Here is a 19,259-nt window from a genome sequence, read left to right on the forward strand (position 1 = left end):
TATGTGTATATATGTGTATATAGTATGTGTATATATGTGTATATAGTATGTGTATATATGTGTATATATGTGTATATAGTATGTGTCTATATGTGTATATAGTATGTGTATATATGTGTATATTTGTGTATATATGTGTATATTTGTGTATATTTGTGTATATATGTGTATATTTGTGTATATATGTGTATATATGTGTATATTTGTGTATATATGTGTATATAGTATGTGTATATATGTGTATATATGTGTATATATGTGTATATAGTATGTGTATATATGTATATATGTGTATATATGTGTATATATGTATATATATGTGTATATATGTGTATAGTATGTGTATATATGTGTATATAGTATGTGTATATATGTGTATATGTGTTTATATGTGATTATATGTGTATATGTGATTATATGTGTATATGTGATTATATGTGTATATGTGATTATATGTGTATATGATTATATGTGTATATGTGATTATATGTGTATATATGATTATATGTGTATATATGTGTTTATATGTGTATATATGTGTATATGTGATTATATGTGTATATAGTATGTGTATATATGTGTATATATGTGTATATAGTATGTGTCTATATGTGTATATAGTATGTGTATATATGTGTATATTTGTGTATATATGTGTATATTTGTGTATATTTGTGTATATATGTGTATATGTGTTTATATGTGTATATGTGATTATATGTGTATATATGATTATATGTGTATATGTGTTTATATGACTATATGTTTATATGTGTATATGTGATTATATGTGTATATGTGATTATATGTGTATATTTGTGTATATATGTGTATATATGTGTATATAGTATGTGTATATATGTATATATATGTGTATATATGTGTATATATGTGTATATTTGTGTATATATGTGTATATAGTATGTGTATATGTGTATATAGTATGTGTATATATGTGTATATAGTATGTGTATATATGTGTATATATGTGTATATGTATATATATATGTGTATATATGTGTATAGTATGTATTATGTGTATATATGTATATATATGTGTATATATGTGTATAGTATGTGTATATATGTTATATATATGTGTATATGGTATAATATGTGTATATATGTGTATAGTATGTGTATATATGTGTATATATGTATATATGTGTATATATGTGTATATATGTGTATAGTATGTGTATAGTATGTGTATATATGTGTATAGTATGTGTATATATGTGTATAGTATGTGTATATATGTGTATATATGTGCATATGATTTCTCACGTACTCAATCTTTGCGTATTAGTATGTGATTTCAAACATATATATATTAATATATAAAACCCTAACCCATATATATCATCATCATCGAGTTTCTTCTTCTCCTCCTACTAATACTTGTAACAGCGCCCCCACATGAGCGTTTTCATAACTGCATCATAGTCCGTCTGTAGGTGGACTGTGATGTCACAGTCCACCTACAGACGGACTATGATGTCACAGTCTGTGACTGACACAAACGTAACAGCAGCAGTTTTCTGTCTGTCTCACATCTAACACATTATCTGCTGCACTTTATGATTTGTTCTGGAAAATTAAACGTGAATCCATTTTAGATTCAGGTCCTAAAACATCTGCTGTGATGAAATAACGTGGTTACACGATGACGTGTTTTCTGTTCCTGACTCTAAAACAAACCTTGTTTTCTGCTTCCACAGAGTTTGGAGAGTTCAGAGGTAACGTCTGACTTTTACTGTTCATTGATTGACAGGACGTGATTTTATTCTTCTTCTCATGTTTAGTTCTTTTTTTAAAAAAAGGGAAGGAAGTGAAAAAGAAGAAGAATATAGAAGGGTTGTGTGTGTGTGTGTGTGTGTGTGTCATAAATATTGTCTAACCCAGGATTAGAAGTGTTTTTAAATCCGTGTTTATAAGTGAGATCAGTTTCTCACAGGTTTGTTAGGAAACTTTATCCAGTTCAACAAGTTCTGACGTTTTCTTTTGATGTGAAGAATTACGTTAGTAATTACTGAGGTTTAACATTGTTTTCAAGCACAAACACGTTCCAGACAAAGAGAACCACAGCTTTTTCAACTGAAAACCACTTTCTTTGTTGATCAGTTGATCAATGTGACTCTCTGCTAACCAATCAGGACGCACCACAAGGCTTTAGTTTGACCTTCCTGATAATAAGCTGAAAATGAAACATGTGTTTTACATAAAGACACATAATGAGGGGGAAAAATTGTAAAAGAAAATTACAAAATAACCTCAAAAACTCTCAAGTCGATGATGTAAATATAAAAAATGACAACAAAGACCCACAAAATGTCATTTAAAAAATCAAAAACACATGTCAGAAAAATACATAAAAATAGCAGAACAACACACAACAATAAAGACAATATAGTAATTGACAAAAAAAGACTCCAAAAACACACAACAGCAAAAAATACCCAAAATTACAAAATTTGACCAATTAAATAAAGAAAATTATTCAAAAGATACAGAAAAAGACTCCCAAATACACAAATCAACAACAAAAATATCCAAAAAATGACAGAATAATTAGGGGGCCAAGCCCGCGGTGCCAGGAACCACTCTAGAACCAGCGGTGCCAGGGAACCGCTCTAGAACCAGCGGTGCCAGGAACCGCTCTAGAACCAGCGGTGCCAGGGAACCGCTCTAGAACCAGCGGTGCCAGGGAACCGCTCTAGAACCAGCGGTGCCAGGAACCCGCTCTAGAACCAGCGGTGCCAGGAGCCGCTCTAGAACCAGCGGTGCCAGGAACCGCTCTAGAACCAGCGGTGCCAGGGAACCGCTCTAGAACCAGCGGTGCCAGGAACCGCTCTAGAACCAGCGGTGCCAGGAACCGCTCTAGAACCAGCGGTGCCAGGAACCGCTCTAGAACCAGCGGTGCCAGGAACCGCTCTAGAACCAGCGGTGCCAGGAACCGCTCTAGAACCAGCGGTGATAGGAACCGCTCTAGAACCAGCGGTGCCAGGGAACCGCTCTAGAACCAGCGGTGATAGGAACCGCTCTAGAACCAGCGGTGCCAGGAACCCTATTGTTATCGTAAGGATTTTTATTATATTTATTTTTATTATGTTTCCTTGGGTAAAAGTGTTGCTGCAGGCTAAACCGTTCAAGGTAGGGCGGTGCCCTGTGGTGGGTGGGTCCAAAGTGGATGCAAAAATTCACATATGTCCGCCAGCAGGTGGCGCTATAACAAAGGTCAATGCCTTTTGGCCAATAACTCCCACACCGTTTGTTGCAAATTTAAAACCTTCATATCCACAGATTCCTTGAATAGCACTGAATCACCTGGGCTAGGCCACGCCCATTTCCACGCAAACTTTTCTCGGCGCAAAATCGCAAAAACTGAAAAACCTACTTTTTCTAACTCCTCCTTGGGGTTTTGTCCAATCAGCGTAAAACTTGGCACGTAGAGTCTTCAGTTGGACGTGATATACAGTAAAGTTTTCTCGCTAGCTATAAAAATGCAAACTGGTGCATATCTCGGTCAAAATAAATGCTAACAACACCAAATCTGAGATCCTTAGTTGTCATGTGACTGTGAGGAAATGCGCCAAATTTGAATGATGTAGGCCACTAGGGGGCGCTACAAATAATTAATATTTATATCTCTTAATTGGCACGACCAATTGTTACCAAATTTGGAGGGTATGATCTTGGGTCCCTCCTGAGGCGATATCTCTAAGTTATTCATGATTGGTCAAAGTGGGCGTGGCTAATGACATAACACATAAATAAATAAACATTTATTTCTGCTGAATTATTAAGTTGAGGGCAGTGATATTTACAGGGTAGATATAGAAGACCACACAGACCACCCATACCAACAATTGCGCCACTAGGTGACGCTATAATTGTAAAAACATCTTGGCCTTTAACTTTCACAATTTAATTCACATCTTCATAAAATTCATATCCACACGTTCCCGACATACAGTCGCATCTTCTGACATAGGCCACGCCCACTCCCACAGCACATTGCTCTTTGTAAGTCACTACACATGAAAAACCTACTTTTTCAAATTACTCTTTGGGGTTTTGTCTAATCAGCGTGAAACTTGACACGTAGAGTCTTCATTTGGACCTGATCTACAGATCAGCAAAAGTTTTTGTTTGGACAAAATATGCGCAAAATATTAACGATTAAACTTTTCTAGCTAGCTATAAAAATGCATAACTGTTGCATATCTTGGTCAAAATAATTGCTAACACCACCAATTCTTAGATCCTTGGTTGCCATGAGACTGTGGGGGTATGAGCCAGATTTGAATAAATTAGGCCTCTAGGGGGCGCTGCAATTATGAGAAATGTATAGCTCCTAAATGGCACAACCGATTTTTACCAAATTTGGTGGGTTTGACCTTGGGTCGCTCCTGGGACCGTATCTCAAAGTTAATCGCGATTGGTCAAAGTGGGCGTGGCTTATTACTACATAACATATAAATAAACAAACCTTTATTTCAGCTGAAGTTTTATGTTGAGGGCTGTGAAATTTACAGTGTAACTATAGAAGAGCACACAGATCACCCATACCAAAAAGTGCACCACTAGGTGGCGCTATAATGGGTGCAAACACATTTTGGCCTGTAACTTTCACACTTTAAATCACATCTTCCAAAACTTCAAATCCACGTGTTCACAGTAAACAACACGTTGGCCTGTGTCCTGACGCTCGCCACGAGCCCGTCATCCTTCATGACGTACTTCCACGGGCTCCGCGAAACCTGGGGGCGGAGTCACGCGGGAAGGCTTGGCCCCCTTTCATAACTACTTGCAGTTCTAGTTAAAATTGTTTTCAAGAACACACTAAAAATAAAAACACACAACACGACAAAAATCAGCGACAAAAATACACAAAACAACATCAAAAATATTAAAAAGGACTTTAAAAATACACAATTTGACACAGAACAAATCATATTACTGTATGTCTCCAGAAACAGAAGTTTTTTTCTGTAAATATGATTATTGTCAATCACTGCTCATTATTTCACTGCCACATTAGTAGCTGCTGCTATTTAAGAAGTCCCCTCCCCCCTCCTCAGGTCCGTCGTCGCCCCCGGCCTTTTCCTGGCACTGGTGGTACGTGGTGATGGCCATCACGGGGGCCGTGGCCATAGCGGTGCTCATGGCTGTTTACGTGGCCAAGCTGCGGCGCAAGGAGACACGGTTTGGGTGAGTACGCACAAGGAGGGGCCTTAAAGTAGGGCGTAGGGGGGGTTAGTGTTTAATAATAGATTATAATAAATTATTAACATTAGTTATGAAAGAGACTGATCTACTGTATACTATAGGACACATGTCAAACTCGAGGTCCAGGGACCACTTCCAGCTCTTCAGAGCATCACATTTGGCCCACAGAATTTAAAACCAACAGAAAGAGTTAAATATTCAGAGTTAAATAAATCAGACCCTTTAAATACACAAGTCTGTTGAAACATAAATCATGTGATGAAGTCATTTTTCATCTCTAATAATAACCATCTAATGTATTGATCACATCAAATATGTCTCTGTGTGTGTTTACAAACATTAATACGATCAATATCAAACTGATCAATGGTAACTTTAGAAAAACGTATAAACTAATGTTTTATATCGTAGTCGACTAATATCTAATGTCATTTATTTGACTAAAACTGACTAAATTTTGACTAAAACTTTGTAATTTTTGTTCACATGATGAGAAGTTTACTGGTGTTTTGGTGAACGTGGTGTCATAAACCAGCTAAGTCATCAGTTAATCATAGTCACCACTAGATTTTAAACACCACTCAAAGTTTCCTTGTTGTCATGGTGATCTGATTAAAACAGGGAAGCGTTTGAGCCGATGATGGAGAGTGGAGAGCTGGTGGTGAGGTACCGCGCACGCCGCACGTACAGCCGCAGGACGACAGAGGCCACGTGTGAGCACACACACACACACACACACACACACACACACACACACACACAGCTGATGAAGTCTGTGTTTACGTATGTACGAACTGGTGAAGTAATTAATTCAATGAATTAATTACTAAATGACTTCACTCGTCTGTGCATACAGAGACACAGGCTTCATCAGCTGACTCTGCGTATTATTTAGTATGATATTAATCTATTGAATGGGACATCTCATCTAATGGATTAATATCATAAATAATCTCACACTTTTACACATTAACAGCTTCCTGTCTGAGTTCTTTTATTCCTGTCTTTTCTGTAACAACAGGGTTGTTTTGAATTATGGATTTTAATTATTCATCATTTTAAACTTCATCAACCTGGTCAGGACCAAGTTATGAAGTGGATCAGATCTGAGCGAGTATAAAAGCTCCGCCTCCTCCTGGTGCGCTGCACTAACACTGTTGCTCTTCACTGTCATCATAGATTTATATTAATGATGTTTAAGATCATAAACTGTTCCTCCTGTGAAGACACTCAGTCTGACAGGTTCTCCATTGACGCTGCAAGCTCCACCCCTTTTATGTGAACACACACGTAGTGAGGCTGAAAACACTTGGCGTGTTGTTATCAACCGTCGTAGGACAGCTTCTCTCTGACAGGGAATGTTTGGTTTGTTGAATCCTTTAACGGAGATTAATCCAGGATATAATGATCTAGATTTGTAGATTAGAGCCTATGGCTTCATTTTCTGTACATTTGCTGTTGTTTTTGTTTTGTGTAATTTTTCCTCATTCACTGTTTTTTTGGTCATTTTCTTTGTTTATTTACACAATATTGAGTTATTCATGTCTGCTTTCAAGGAAAAGGCGACCTTAGGAGATTGAGGCTGATTATGGAACAGATGTAGAAGGTTAGACGATAAGTCAGTGGAAATGACATCACACCGCTGAAACCCGTAAACATGGCGTGCAGACTTCTGTCCCCTGTGCACCATTAATGCTGGTGTGTCTCAGATAGTTTCACGTAGAAAAGGAAACATTGAGCGCGTGCAGATGTGTCCAAACACGCCTGAGGAATGAACGCGTGGTCACACGCTGGTATCAGCAGCTGGAGCAGAACACAGATGTGTCCGTCACAGCCAGTTGTGGTCGTGATGCGTGTGGGAAAAACAGTGATAGTCGTTGAAAACATTATGCACATTAAGCTACGTGTAGGAAATGGAATTCATTGGTTCATTTATTTATTTTTACAATGTATTTTATATATTTTTATTGCAGAATTTTTACATTTTATTAAAGTACATTGAAGTACATTTAATTTTTATTTTATGTAAAGAAAATGTTTAAGTAAATTCATTATTTTTTCCAAAAAATTTGTATTTAATTTGTTCATTTTATTAAAGCTAATTCTGATATTTTTCCTAAAGTATATTTTATTTTTAATTGGATTGAAGTAGTTTTAGTTTTAATAAATGTGAATTTTTAAGTAAATTTAAATCTAAATATAAACAAGATATTATTTTATTTATAGTTTAAGTACATTTCGTTAGTAGATGCATAAAGTAGAGCAGCACCGTTAGCCTCATTAGCTTAGCATTAACACAGAAAAGCTCTTATGCTGTTCTATGAGTTGTTGTCAGTGATGGAACGTGTGCTTCATGTGTTTGGTGGTCAGTGAACAGTCTGGGCATCAGTGATGAACTCAAACACAAACTCCAGGACGTGATGGTGGACAGACACAAACTGACTCTGGGAAAAACTCTGGGAGAAGGTGAACATGTTTGAAATGATTTCATGTTCTTTTATTTCTTGTCCTACTTTTTTATCTTAATTATTTTTGTCTCGTCTTAATTGTCTTTTTGGGAACATTTTAGTTTAGTGAAATACCTAGAAAGCATTAATTAGCTGCTTATTAGCATTAGTAACATATTGGCTCTTAATTAATCATCAATAAGTATTTATTAATGCCTTATTATCAGTGTTGGTAATGTTACTTTAATAAAGTCATTAGTTATAATTAATCATCAATAAGTATTTATTAATGCCTTATTATCAGTGTTGGTAATGTTACTTTAATAAAGTCATTAGTTATAATTAATCATCAATAAGTATTTATTAATGCCTTATTATCAGTGTTGGTAACGTTACTTTAATAAAGTCATTAGTTATAATTAATCACTACTTGTTCTAAAAAGTAACTGCGTTAGTAACTAAATTACTCTATAATAAAAGTAACTCATTACAAAGTAAAGTAAATATTTGTGTTACTGTTAAAAAAAAAGTTGCTCTTTGTCAAATAATTCATATATTTTAGATGTGTGTGTCGTTATGAGGTGTTTCATTAAATTATAGTTGTTTACAACAGATGTGGACAAAGTCTTCACTCCTGATATAATGAACACTTCACATGTACGTTCATGTTTTTATCATAATTAATATAAAGTAAGACAAGGCAAATTTATGTGTATAGAACATTTCATACACAAGGCAACGCAATGTGCTTTACATGATAAAACATTCAATTGTTTAAAATCAATAAGAACATTTAAAATCATCAGTAAAATCATCATGACATCATCATCATGACCATAAATCTCTCTCAATCATATACAGTAGAGAAAAATAGTTCCTTTAACTTTGATTTAAAAATGTTCACATGTGATGCTGACTTCAGCTCTGCTGCAGTTTGTTCCACTTCTTTGCAGCATAACAACTAAACACAGCATCACCATGGTTACTGTGAGCTCTGGGCTCCACTATCTGACCTGTGTCCATAGATCTCAGAGACCTGCTGGGTTCATACCTGACTAACATCTCACTGATGTATTCTGGACCAAACCCATTCACACATTTATAACCAGCAGCAGAACTTTACAGTCTCCTCTGAGGCTGACTGGGAGCCAGTGTAATGTGTTCTGACCTCTTTGTTCTGGTTCAGACCTGAGCTGCAGCGTTCTGAACCAGCTGTAGATGTTTGATGAAGACCATTACAATAGTCCAGTCTGCTGGAGATAAAAGCATGGACCAGTTTCTCCTGATCTTTCTGAGTCATTAAACCTTTCACTCTGGAGATGTTCTTTAGGTGGTAGAAGATGTTTTTGTGATAGATTGATCTGATGCTGAATGTCAGATCTGAGTCAATCAGAACACCAAGGTTTTTGACTTGGTCTTTATCTTCTAAAGATCCAGACTCAGATACTTGCTGATAGTCCTCTTTTCCTTGTAGGATTGTTCCACGCTCACCATCTCTGCTGATTCATCACATCTGTAGTGTGTGTGTGTGTGTGTGTGTGTGTGTGTGTGTATACGTTGTCTTAGCCAATCATAATCTCTCATCTTGTTTCTAAACCACCTCCTCACAACATCTGAGTCAGAATCTAAGGATGTTTTCAGATAAAAGTTTATTCAGTCAATACGTGTAACGCACCACATTTAACGTTCAGTAACGATAACGTTGTAACGGCGTAAAAGTCATTAGTTAAATTACATCGTTACTGAAAAACAAACGCCGTTACATAACGCCATTATTTTAAACGCCATTATTTTAAACGCCGTTATTTTAAACGCCGTTATTTTAAACGCCGTTATTTTAAACGGCGTTATTCCAAACATTGCTTATTTTATACACTTAACAATAGTTTCGTACGATTAGGGTTAACGTTAAATTAGGATTAGAGTTAACGTTAAATTAGGATTAGGTTTAAAGTTAATCTTAACTCTAGCATGTTGAGATTGTAATTCATAAATAACTTCTTTATTTACTACTAATAAGTAATAATTCTGAGGTTATTGAGGGAAAAGTCATAGTTAATGGTTCACTGGTTGTATAATAAGGCCATGATTTAATAAGTACTTAATAATGACTCATTAACAGTCAATATGTTACTAATACTAATAAGCAACTACTTAATGATTAATATGTGTTTTCTTAGTTATTTCATCTTGTTTTGTCTCAATTTAATTTATTTTCATTTTTTTGTATTTTCTATTTTTCTCATCTCTTATTTTCTACTTCTTGTTCTAATGGTTTTAATTAGTTTTGTTTGTCTTAATTATCTCAATATAACTGTTTTATTGTTTCTGGAGTTTTATTTATTATTATTTTTGTCTTGTTTTAGTCTCGTTTCATCTTTCATTGTCTTTTTTTGTCTTTCTTCTCTTGTTTATAATATTTTTATAAACTACTAGTTTATCATCTTTTTATAAACTACTAGTTTATAATATTTTTATAAACTACTAGTTTATAATCTTTTTATAAACTACTAGTTTATAATCTTTTTATAAACTACTAGTAACTCATTTTGTTTTCTATTCAAATTGCTTTGAATATTTTGATGTTTTTCTTCAGGCACATTTTTAGCCACCAAAATAAAACACATTTACCTTTATTTAGAGCATCTTAACTAACGTGTGTGTGTGTGTCTGTGTGTGTGTGTGTGTGTGTCTGTGTGTGTGTCTGTGTGTGTGTGTGTGGTGCGTGTGTGTCTGCGTATGTGTGTCTGCGTGTGTGTGTCTGCGTGTGTGTGCGTGTGGTGTGCGTGTGCGCGCATGTGGTGTGTGTGTGTGCGTGTGTGTGTGTGGTGTGTGGTGTGTGTGTGTGGTGTGCGCGCGTGTGTGTGTGCGTGTGTGTGGTGTGTGTGCGTGCGTGTGTGTCTGCGTATGTGTGTCTGCGTGTGTGTGCGTGTGGTGTGCATGTGCGCGCGTGTGGTGTGTGTGTGTGCGTGTGTGTGTGTGGTGTGTGGTGTGTGGTGTGTGTGTGTGTGGTGTGTGCGCGTGTGGTGTGCGTGTGCGTGTGGTGTGCGTGTGCGCGCGTGTGGTGTGTGTGTGTGCGTGTGTGTGTGTGGTGTGTGGGGTGTGTGTGTGGTGTGTGCGCGTGTGTGTGTGCGTGTGTGTGGTGTGTGTGCGTGCGTGTGTGTCTGCGTGTGTGTGCGTGTGCGTGTGTGTCTGCGTGTGCGTGTGCGTGCGTGCGTGTGGTGCGTGTGTGTGTGTCTGCGTGTGTGTGGTGTGTGTGTGTGTGTGTGTGTGTGTGTGTGTGTGTGTGTGTGTGTCTTCAGGAGAGTTTGGCTCAGTGATGGAAGGTCTTCTGACTCAGGAAGATTCTGTTCTTAAAGTCGCTGTAAAGACGATGAAAAGTGAGTAAAAACACAATGAATGACTTTGATAAAGACAAATATTAAATATTAAGAAAACTTGAAGAACAAACCCTGTGAAATGTCAAAGGTTTGAAAGCGTGTTTATTTTATTTTACAGTCGCTATCTGCACTCGCTCAGAGATGGAAGACTTTCTGCGTGAAGCGGCGTGTATGAAGGAGTTTGATCACGCCAACGTCATGAGGCTTCTGGGTAAGTTTGACCTTTGATAGATCGTCACATGCTGGGTTTCAATCACAGAATTTAGCAAAATAAAAGCGAGATTTTTAAATGTTTAATTGTGCTTTGAACGTGTTTACATTGAAGGTTGTTTCGAGGGAGGAGAAACTCAGAACCTCTTTAGAACATTCATTTGTTTACACGTTTACTCAGAATGAAGTGGTCATGTGACCAGGTACGTCACATCCTGAGACGTGTATTTGCCAAAAATTTTTTGCGACACATTTCAAAATGGGAAACTGAAATATCTCCTCATAAAAGCTTAAAAAGCTTTTTGTGATATTTGAGTCTTTCTTACCAGTTTTTATTGCGTTATTTAGATTTTGTGCATTTCTGAGGGTGATGGAAATATTTATTAAATACATTTAGTAAATCATCAGTTTTAGGACAATACGATACAATATTATATCGATTCTTCAAAACGTGTTTGTTGATATCACAAAGTGGTGTTTTGATACGAGGGCGTATTAGGGTCACATTAAAATAAGATAAAAATCTGGGCGCTACTAGATTAAAGTCGTAATATTTAAAAAATAAAGTTGTAATTTTTTGAGAATAAAGTTGTAGCTTAATTACAACTTTAATCTCATAAAATTACGACATGATTCTTGAAATATTATGACTTGTGTCTCATCTGCTCTTTTTATTTTAATGTGACCGTCGTATTTTGACATTTTTATTGGGGAAATTTTATTGTTGAAAAAAAGGCCTGTGCTTTGAGTTTTCCATCGATTTGATTGGATTGTTGCCTAATCAATACATCAATTTTGCTTTTTAATGTAAAATAAATGAACTTTTGTGCCTGATATCACAAATAAAACATATTGTTGTGCTGGCCCTTTAAGAGGATTGGCTGATTGTTGACTTAGACTCAGTCTAGTTCTTTTCCTCTGACCTGAGTCTAAAACACAAGCTGCTGTTGTTCATTTTCATTTATTTGAGGTACTCGTAGGATTTACATATATATACAGTATATATATATATATATACAGTATATATATATATATATACAGTATATATATATACAGTATATGTATATAAAAGTCACGTACACCTGAAAATCCACTCAAATATGTGATAAAGTGTGTTAAAGAAGCGAGGTGGTCCTCAGAAGTCACAAAAACACAACAAGGCCTCACAAGTGTTTTTCACGGTTTAGACTAAGTCCTGCTATTGGCTGAGCGTGTGTGTGTGTGTGTGTTTTTGTTCATAGGTGTGTGTCTGCAGACGGTGGAGATTGAAGGGTTCCCCTCCCCCGTGGTCATCCTGCCCTACATGAAACATGGAGACCTGCACAGTTACCTGCTTTACTCCAGGCTAGGAGACTGTCCTGTGGTTAGTACACACACACACACACACACACACACACACACACACACACACACACACACACACACACACACACACACACACACACACACACACTACAGATGTGATGACTCAGCAGAGATGGTGAGCGTGGAACAATCTGATGAAAAGTTGTTATTTTTAAGGTAACGATACAAACACTATTTTATATTAATTATGATAAAAACAAGAACGTACATGTGAAGTGTTCATTATATCCAGGAGTGAAGACTTTGTCCACATCTGTTGTAAACAACTATAATTTAATAAAACACCTCATAACGACACACACATCTAAAAAATATGAATTATTTGACAAAGACCAACTTTTTTTTTTTAACAGTAACACAAATATTTACTTTACTTTGTAATGAGTTACTTTTATTATAGAGTAATTTAGTTACTAATGCAGTTACTTTTTAGAACAAGTAGTGATTAATTATAACTAATGACTTTATTAAAGTAACATTACCAACACTGATAATAAGGCATTAATAAATACTTATTGATGATTAATTATAACTAATGACTTTATTAAAGTAATGATCCCAACACTGATGATATTTAATATTTATTTAACAAAGTTTGTTTCTATGCTGGACATTTAATGTTTATTACAAACACTGACATATGCTGGTCTAAATGGTCTGTTTCAAACAGACCTCTGTGATTGGTGGAAATGGAGATTTGTGTCTTTATTATTCAATCAAATAAAAAAAATTTTCAATCAAAAAAAAGTGTTAAAAAAATCTGATACCCAAATAATTGCATTTGAATATTTTTTTTTAGATTAAATTGATTTTTTTTAGTATTTGGCCCATATTATGGCCCCACTTTTTTATTCCTTCAAAATAAAAGTCATTATGTTTTACGGACTGAGGCCGTGTCATTTGATGAAGGTTTTGCTGAGTCATGAGTCGGTTTGGTCCTTTAGATGACAGATTTTCTCATTTAGTAATTTTCACATGTTTTTCATATAATTTGACCTTTAACCGTGTGATTGTGTGTGTTATGATATTATAACTAGGGAGGAATAATAATGTGATATCAGAGGGTGACCGTACGTACGGATTTAACCGTTTACGTCTCGTCTGGCCAGATTTTATAAACAGATGAAAATGTCTGTGTTTCCCACGGACCCTGAACACGTTAATTTAAATTAACTACGCTAATATTTGCTCTATCAGACCAGTTATGGTGGATATCATGTCATTACAGTAATTTTACTCACACGTGACATAATTATTAAAGATTTGTTTTGATGAAATCAGACAAAGGAAAAGAAAGATTGAAACAGAGCAAATAGTGATTTAATGATCATAGAAACTTATCCTAGAGGAAGTTAAGGTCACAGTTATTTATTCAAATGTATATCTATTGATTATTTAATGTTCTGTAAGCCTTAAGGGTTTTTTTCTTATAGTTTTAATTTCTAGGATTCAAGGACAAATTGTTGTAATGTATTGTATAATAAAGGTGATTGATTTCAGATTGTTTTTAAGTCTTTGTTATGAAGAGAGAAATAGATTTTTAAACCTTAAAGACAATAACAAGTTATGTATCTATTATATTGTATTTTGCCATTACAAGGTAGATAAAGTATTTTGCGTATGACGAGGTTGTTTCCTGGTCAAACTATAAGTGATAAACGTCCTCTCTCTGACCAACAGTATCTTCCGTCACAAATGCTGGTAAAGTTTATGACGGACATCGCCCGAGGCATGGAGTACCTCAGCAGCAAAAACTTCATCCACAGAGACCTCGCCGCTCGCAACTGCATGTAAGCCTTGTTTCACTTCCTGTTACCGTCCCTTTAAGAAGAAGTAAAAGTGCAACGTCAGGCCTTGGTTTATAGAAACCATAAAGAACTGTAGCTTTCATTATTATAATAACCAGCTGTAAAAAGCAAAACTTAAACCAATGGTGTTATTATGTTGTTACTCAAACTGTTCCAGGGTCCACTTCCAGGCCTCCATTAGAGTAATTGTGAAGTAATTCTTATTAAATTAATAAACAGAAAATCAGAGATAACTGGAAGTCCTATTTTTATTTGTATTTCTTACTTTTATTTATTTAAATTAGGACAATACATATTCATCAACATGTCAGCATAGAGCAACAACGTAAACATGCTGGAGTTAGCACAACGGCTAATTTTCATCCATTGTCCTTAAGCAGGTTAGTACAGTAGACATTCAACAAGACCCGATACAAAGAATACATAATCACAGGACGTACTACGTTCATGGCGTCTGAGATGATAAACCTCCTCTAACAACGAGCCTTTATTTTAAACCCAGGATTGTTCTGTGACGTCATCAATCTTCTATATTCTCCTTGTTGTGAGGCTTTATCTCAGTTCTATTTCATCCCTGCTGACCGCCAGAGGCGGTGCTTTAAGCACTGAATATTCCCCTTCGCGCATGCGCAGTGCGAGTATGTATACCAACAATGTCACCAGTGACCCCTGGATGACCCAGAGGAAGTTTATATCTTCCGGTGTCACTCCAGGGTACTTTCCTTTTTTTCTTCTCGCGCGCAGTTACTGGAATACTGTGCATACAGCTGCCGTCGCTAGTAGCTCCATGACTGTGGTAGGTCGGAGCAGCGTGCATTCGCTGCGACGGTGAGTGTTTGTGTAGCGGTAGCTTCACCCATTAGCAACCTCTGTTGGCACAGGCCGCGTTAGCGCCGCCTCCCCCCAGCATATGGTTTGTGTTTGGTCCCGACGACACACGCTGACAAGGTAAGTAGCCGCTTATTCGGCAGATCAAAGGTTGTCTTTATAAAAATGAAAGAGATGGTCGGTGAAGGCTGCATTTGAGCAGCCTGCTCCCGAAATTTAAGTTAGCCGACTTTATTTGTTTGCTGGTGGGTTGTGTGCGCACGCCCGGAGCCCAGCGTGGATTTGTTTACATTAGCATCACCGGCTAAGCTAGTGTCATCTTCTGTTAAAGAGCCCAGTCTGGGTGAGGACCACAGTACAGTGGTTGTTTTTTATTTAGTATATTGGGCCTCTACTGTGCAGGCAGCGTGTGCGCTCCCTTCCCCAGTATACGGTCCCTATACTCGCCCAACCTACGGCGTCCGCGCTCAGGCTAAGCCGAGGAGTGCAGGGTGATACCAGACAGGCGGCGTGCGCGCCCCCTCCCTTTGTTGAATACCTGTGTTGAAATCAGTGACTTCTCAGTCAAGCTACGATGGATGGCTCTCATATCTGCACATCTTGTGGGGTTTCTTTACAGCCAGAGGATGGCCACGACCTATGCCCCACATGCCTTGGCCCTGAGCACCTGGGTGAGGCGCTGTCAGGCAATCCCTGCATGAACTGCAGCTACTTGCCTCGGGCGGCCAGGGTTGCCAGGTTGGCGGGGGTGGAAGGCTCAGTTGCCGTAGTCGACCTCCCCCCAGGCCAGCCACCTCAGACCCATCAGACACGCTCCAAGAGGCGGGCAGTGGCTGCGGCAGCTGCCCCCTCCAGGAGGAGAACGAAGTCTGACCATAGTGGGTTATCATCTAAAGTTGAGCAGCTGTCTGCTGAATTGGCTCAGATGAGATCCCTGCTGGCCGACAGCCAGCCGGTTATTCCCCTGGTGGCTGATGCGGCACTCTCTCCCCCAATGCCAACGCTGCTGCCCGAGGAGGATACACTCTCTTTGGCTGCTTCGGCTAGCCATTTCTGTGATTATGAGGAGAATTTGGATGTCGGATCCCAGGTGTCTGAGCAGGGCTCCCACTCCTCGGATCACAGTTCGGGGGCCGAGGTGGAAGACAACTCCATGCGCGCTGTCATGTGCCTGGCTCTACAGCGGCTGCACACAGTTGTCCCACAGCAGGCAGAGGCAGCATCTGCAAGCGCCTTCTTCAGGCGCAGGCCTGCCCCCACAGCTTTCGCTATTCCTCATTCAGAGGATTATCTGAGGGAGTTGCAGTCCTGTTGGAGGGACAGTAAAGCTTGCTCCCGTCTCTCTGCAGATGGGCGGACCCTGGCAACCATGCATGATGCAGCGGGGGCCGGCCTTGATCGCACTCCGCCCATCGAGCCTGCCATCGCTTCTCTTATTGTGCCCCCAGATGAAGCACTTCGAAGGGATGCTAGGTGTCCTCGACCCCAGTGTCGAATAACCGATGACCTTCTCAGGAGGGCTTATGATGCTGGAGCACGTGCTGGTCGCATGGGAAACTCCCTATCACACCTCATGTTGGCCCTCTCAGCCTCACTGCAGGAGGGCGGTGTACATGCAGATGTGGTCACCTTCTGTGATGCCTCATTGGAGGCTTTTGGGCTCATGTCCAGAGAGCTTGGGCGAATAATGTCCATCTTAGTCCAAGCTCGTCGTCAGGTTTGGCTGTCTCAGTCAAACTTAACAGAGGCAGCCAGGAGAATGCTGCGCAGCCTCCCGGTCGAACCAGGGAAGATATTTGGTCCAGCAGCCCAGGAAGCGCTGGAACAGACCATCCAGGTGGGGCAGACCAGGCAGCAGCTTGCCGGGCTTAGCCGGATGCCTCCTCCTGATAGACCCCCAGCCGACAGGCTGAGGGGCCCCCCGGCGGTTTTTCGCAGCCACATGCCGTCGACAACTCACTCCACTGGTCGTCGTGATGCCCAGCGTCCTGCACGGAGACCAGTCCGGGATTTTTGGGGCTCAGCTCGCCTGCCCCCCAGACAATTTCGAGCTCCAGAGCCCTTCCGCCCTCCCACTAGGGTCCCGAGGGGCCGGGGGGGCAGAGATTGAGGCTTTGGGGCCGGCGGTCGGACTTTTTTCGCATCAGCAGCTCCAACAGTGGGCTCATGCTTCAGACCCGTGGGTGGTCGCCACCCTAACCTACGGGTACAAACTTCAATTCCGCCGTCGCCCCCCCACATCCGGCCAGGTCAGAATGACATCCATCAGCGACCCGGCAAAGGTTCTCGCATTAGACCAGGAGCTGTCTGCCCTCCTGGCCAAGGGCACCATCGAGCCTGTAGACCCTGGGTCAGATCACCGGGGGTTCTACTCAACGTACTTTTTAGTGAAAAAAAAACAGGCAGATTCCGCCCAATCCTAGACCTCAGAGGGTTGAACAAATTTCTGAAGGTCATACCTTTTCACATGCTGACCACAGCAGATGTCCTCAGAACGGTGGCTCATGGGGACTGGTTCACATCAATAGACCTCAAGGACGCGTACTTCGGCCTCTCTCTCTCCCCAAGGGTCTTCACAAGGTGTGTGTCTGCAGCCCTAGCACCTCTACAGTCTCGGGGCTTGAAGGTTCTCCCATACCTGGACGACTGGCTGATCTGTGCTCCATCCCGGGTCCAGGCGTCACAAGACACAGAGCGTCTCCTGTCCCATGTGGCTCGACTTGGACTCAAGGTGAATGTGGAAAAAAGTTGCCTGGTGCCATCCCGGGTCACAACTTTCATTGGGGTTTTAATGAACAGTGTAGCTATGACGACAAAACCCTCCCCCCACCGTGTGGACGGTATTTTTCGCCAGCTCGCCTTATTCAGGGAGGGCTGCTGGCTGACCTACGTTTCTTTCCTCCGTCTTTTGGGCAAGCTAACGTCAGTCTCGGGGGTAGTTCCTCTGGGCTTGCTGTCGCTGCGCCCACTGCAGAGGTGGGTGAACAGTTTTCACTTGGATGCCAAGCGGCACAGGAGCAGGAGGCTCAAGGTCTCACAACAGTGTCTTTGCGCCTGGCTCCGTGGAGGGACAGGGCTTACTTGCATCCAATGTGAACATTTTTAAATCAAAGTTAAAGGCACTTTTTTTCTCTACTGCATATGATTGAGAGAGAGATTTTTTGTCATGTTGTTGATGTAATGATGATTTTACTGATGATTTTAATTGATTTTACTGATGATTTTAAATGTTCTTATTGATTTAAATGTTCTTATTGATTTTAAACAATTGAATGTTTTATCATGTAAAGCACATTGAGTTGCCTTGAGTATGAAATGCGCTATATAAATAAATTTGCCTTGCCTTGCCTTGCCTTGCTCAGAGGCGTTCCTATAGGCTCCGTTCCATCTCGCAGGGAGGCCGTTACCACAGACACATGCCCTTCAGGATGGGGTGCGGTGTGGCAGAGCAGGACGGCCCAGGGGCGTTGGCCTGTGGAAGACCAAGGTGCACACATCAATGTGTTGGAGCTGCGTGCAGTTCACCTAGCTCTCAAGCACTTCTTGCCGCATCTGAGGGATAAGCATGTCCTTGTGCGGTCAGACAACACGTCTACAGTGTATCACATAAACCATCAGGGCGGTACCAAGTCTGCACGACTGCTGGAAGTGGCAAGGGAGCTCCTCACATGGGCAGCCCCCCGCTTGATCAGTATACGAGCAATGCATATACCGGGAGAGCAGAACCACTTGGCGGACTTCCTCTCCCGTCGGAAACCTCCGTCAGGGGAGTGGCACCTCCACCCGGAGGTAACAAACATTATATGGAGCATATTCGGCAGGGAGGTGGACCTCTTTGCTTCGGAGCAGTCGACCCACTGCCCTCTGTGGTTCTCCTTAGCCGAGACAACCAGTCCTCTTGGCCAGGACGCATTGGCTCATCCTTGGCTGGATGGCCTCCTGTATGCCTTCCCTCCGTTTCCTCTGATTCAGCTGGTACTCCACAGGGT

The 19,259-nt window shown here is 40.0% G+C and overlaps 1 protein-coding gene across 1 annotated transcript in view; it reads left to right on the top strand.

Moving 5' to 3' along the window:
- The window catches only part of axl (AXL receptor tyrosine kinase), a 66,896-nt gene that overhangs the window by 38,795 nt on the left and 8,842 nt on the right, over window positions 1-19,259 (top strand). Inside the window, exons 10-17 of the mRNA XM_028464171.1 lie at window positions 1,722-1,739; window positions 5,085-5,214; window positions 5,854-5,945; window positions 7,603-7,698; window positions 10,982-11,059; window positions 11,178-11,270; window positions 12,511-12,632; window positions 14,315-14,424. Of these exons, the coding sequence (XP_028319972.1) occupies window positions 1,722-1,739; window positions 5,085-5,214; window positions 5,854-5,945; window positions 7,603-7,698; window positions 10,982-11,059; window positions 11,178-11,270; window positions 12,511-12,632; window positions 14,315-14,424 (739 nt within the window). The remainder of the gene's footprint in view (window positions 1-1,721; window positions 1,740-5,084; window positions 5,215-5,853; window positions 5,946-7,602; window positions 7,699-10,981; window positions 11,060-11,177; window positions 11,271-12,510; window positions 12,633-14,314; window positions 14,425-19,259) is intronic.

The sequence above is a fragment of the Gouania willdenowi genome, chromosome 13 (genome assembly GCF_900634775.1).
Source record: "Gouania willdenowi chromosome 13, fGouWil2.1, whole genome shotgun sequence".
Classification (NCBI taxonomy): Eukaryota; Metazoa; Chordata; class Actinopteri; order Blenniiformes; family Gobiesocidae; genus Gouania; species Gouania willdenowi.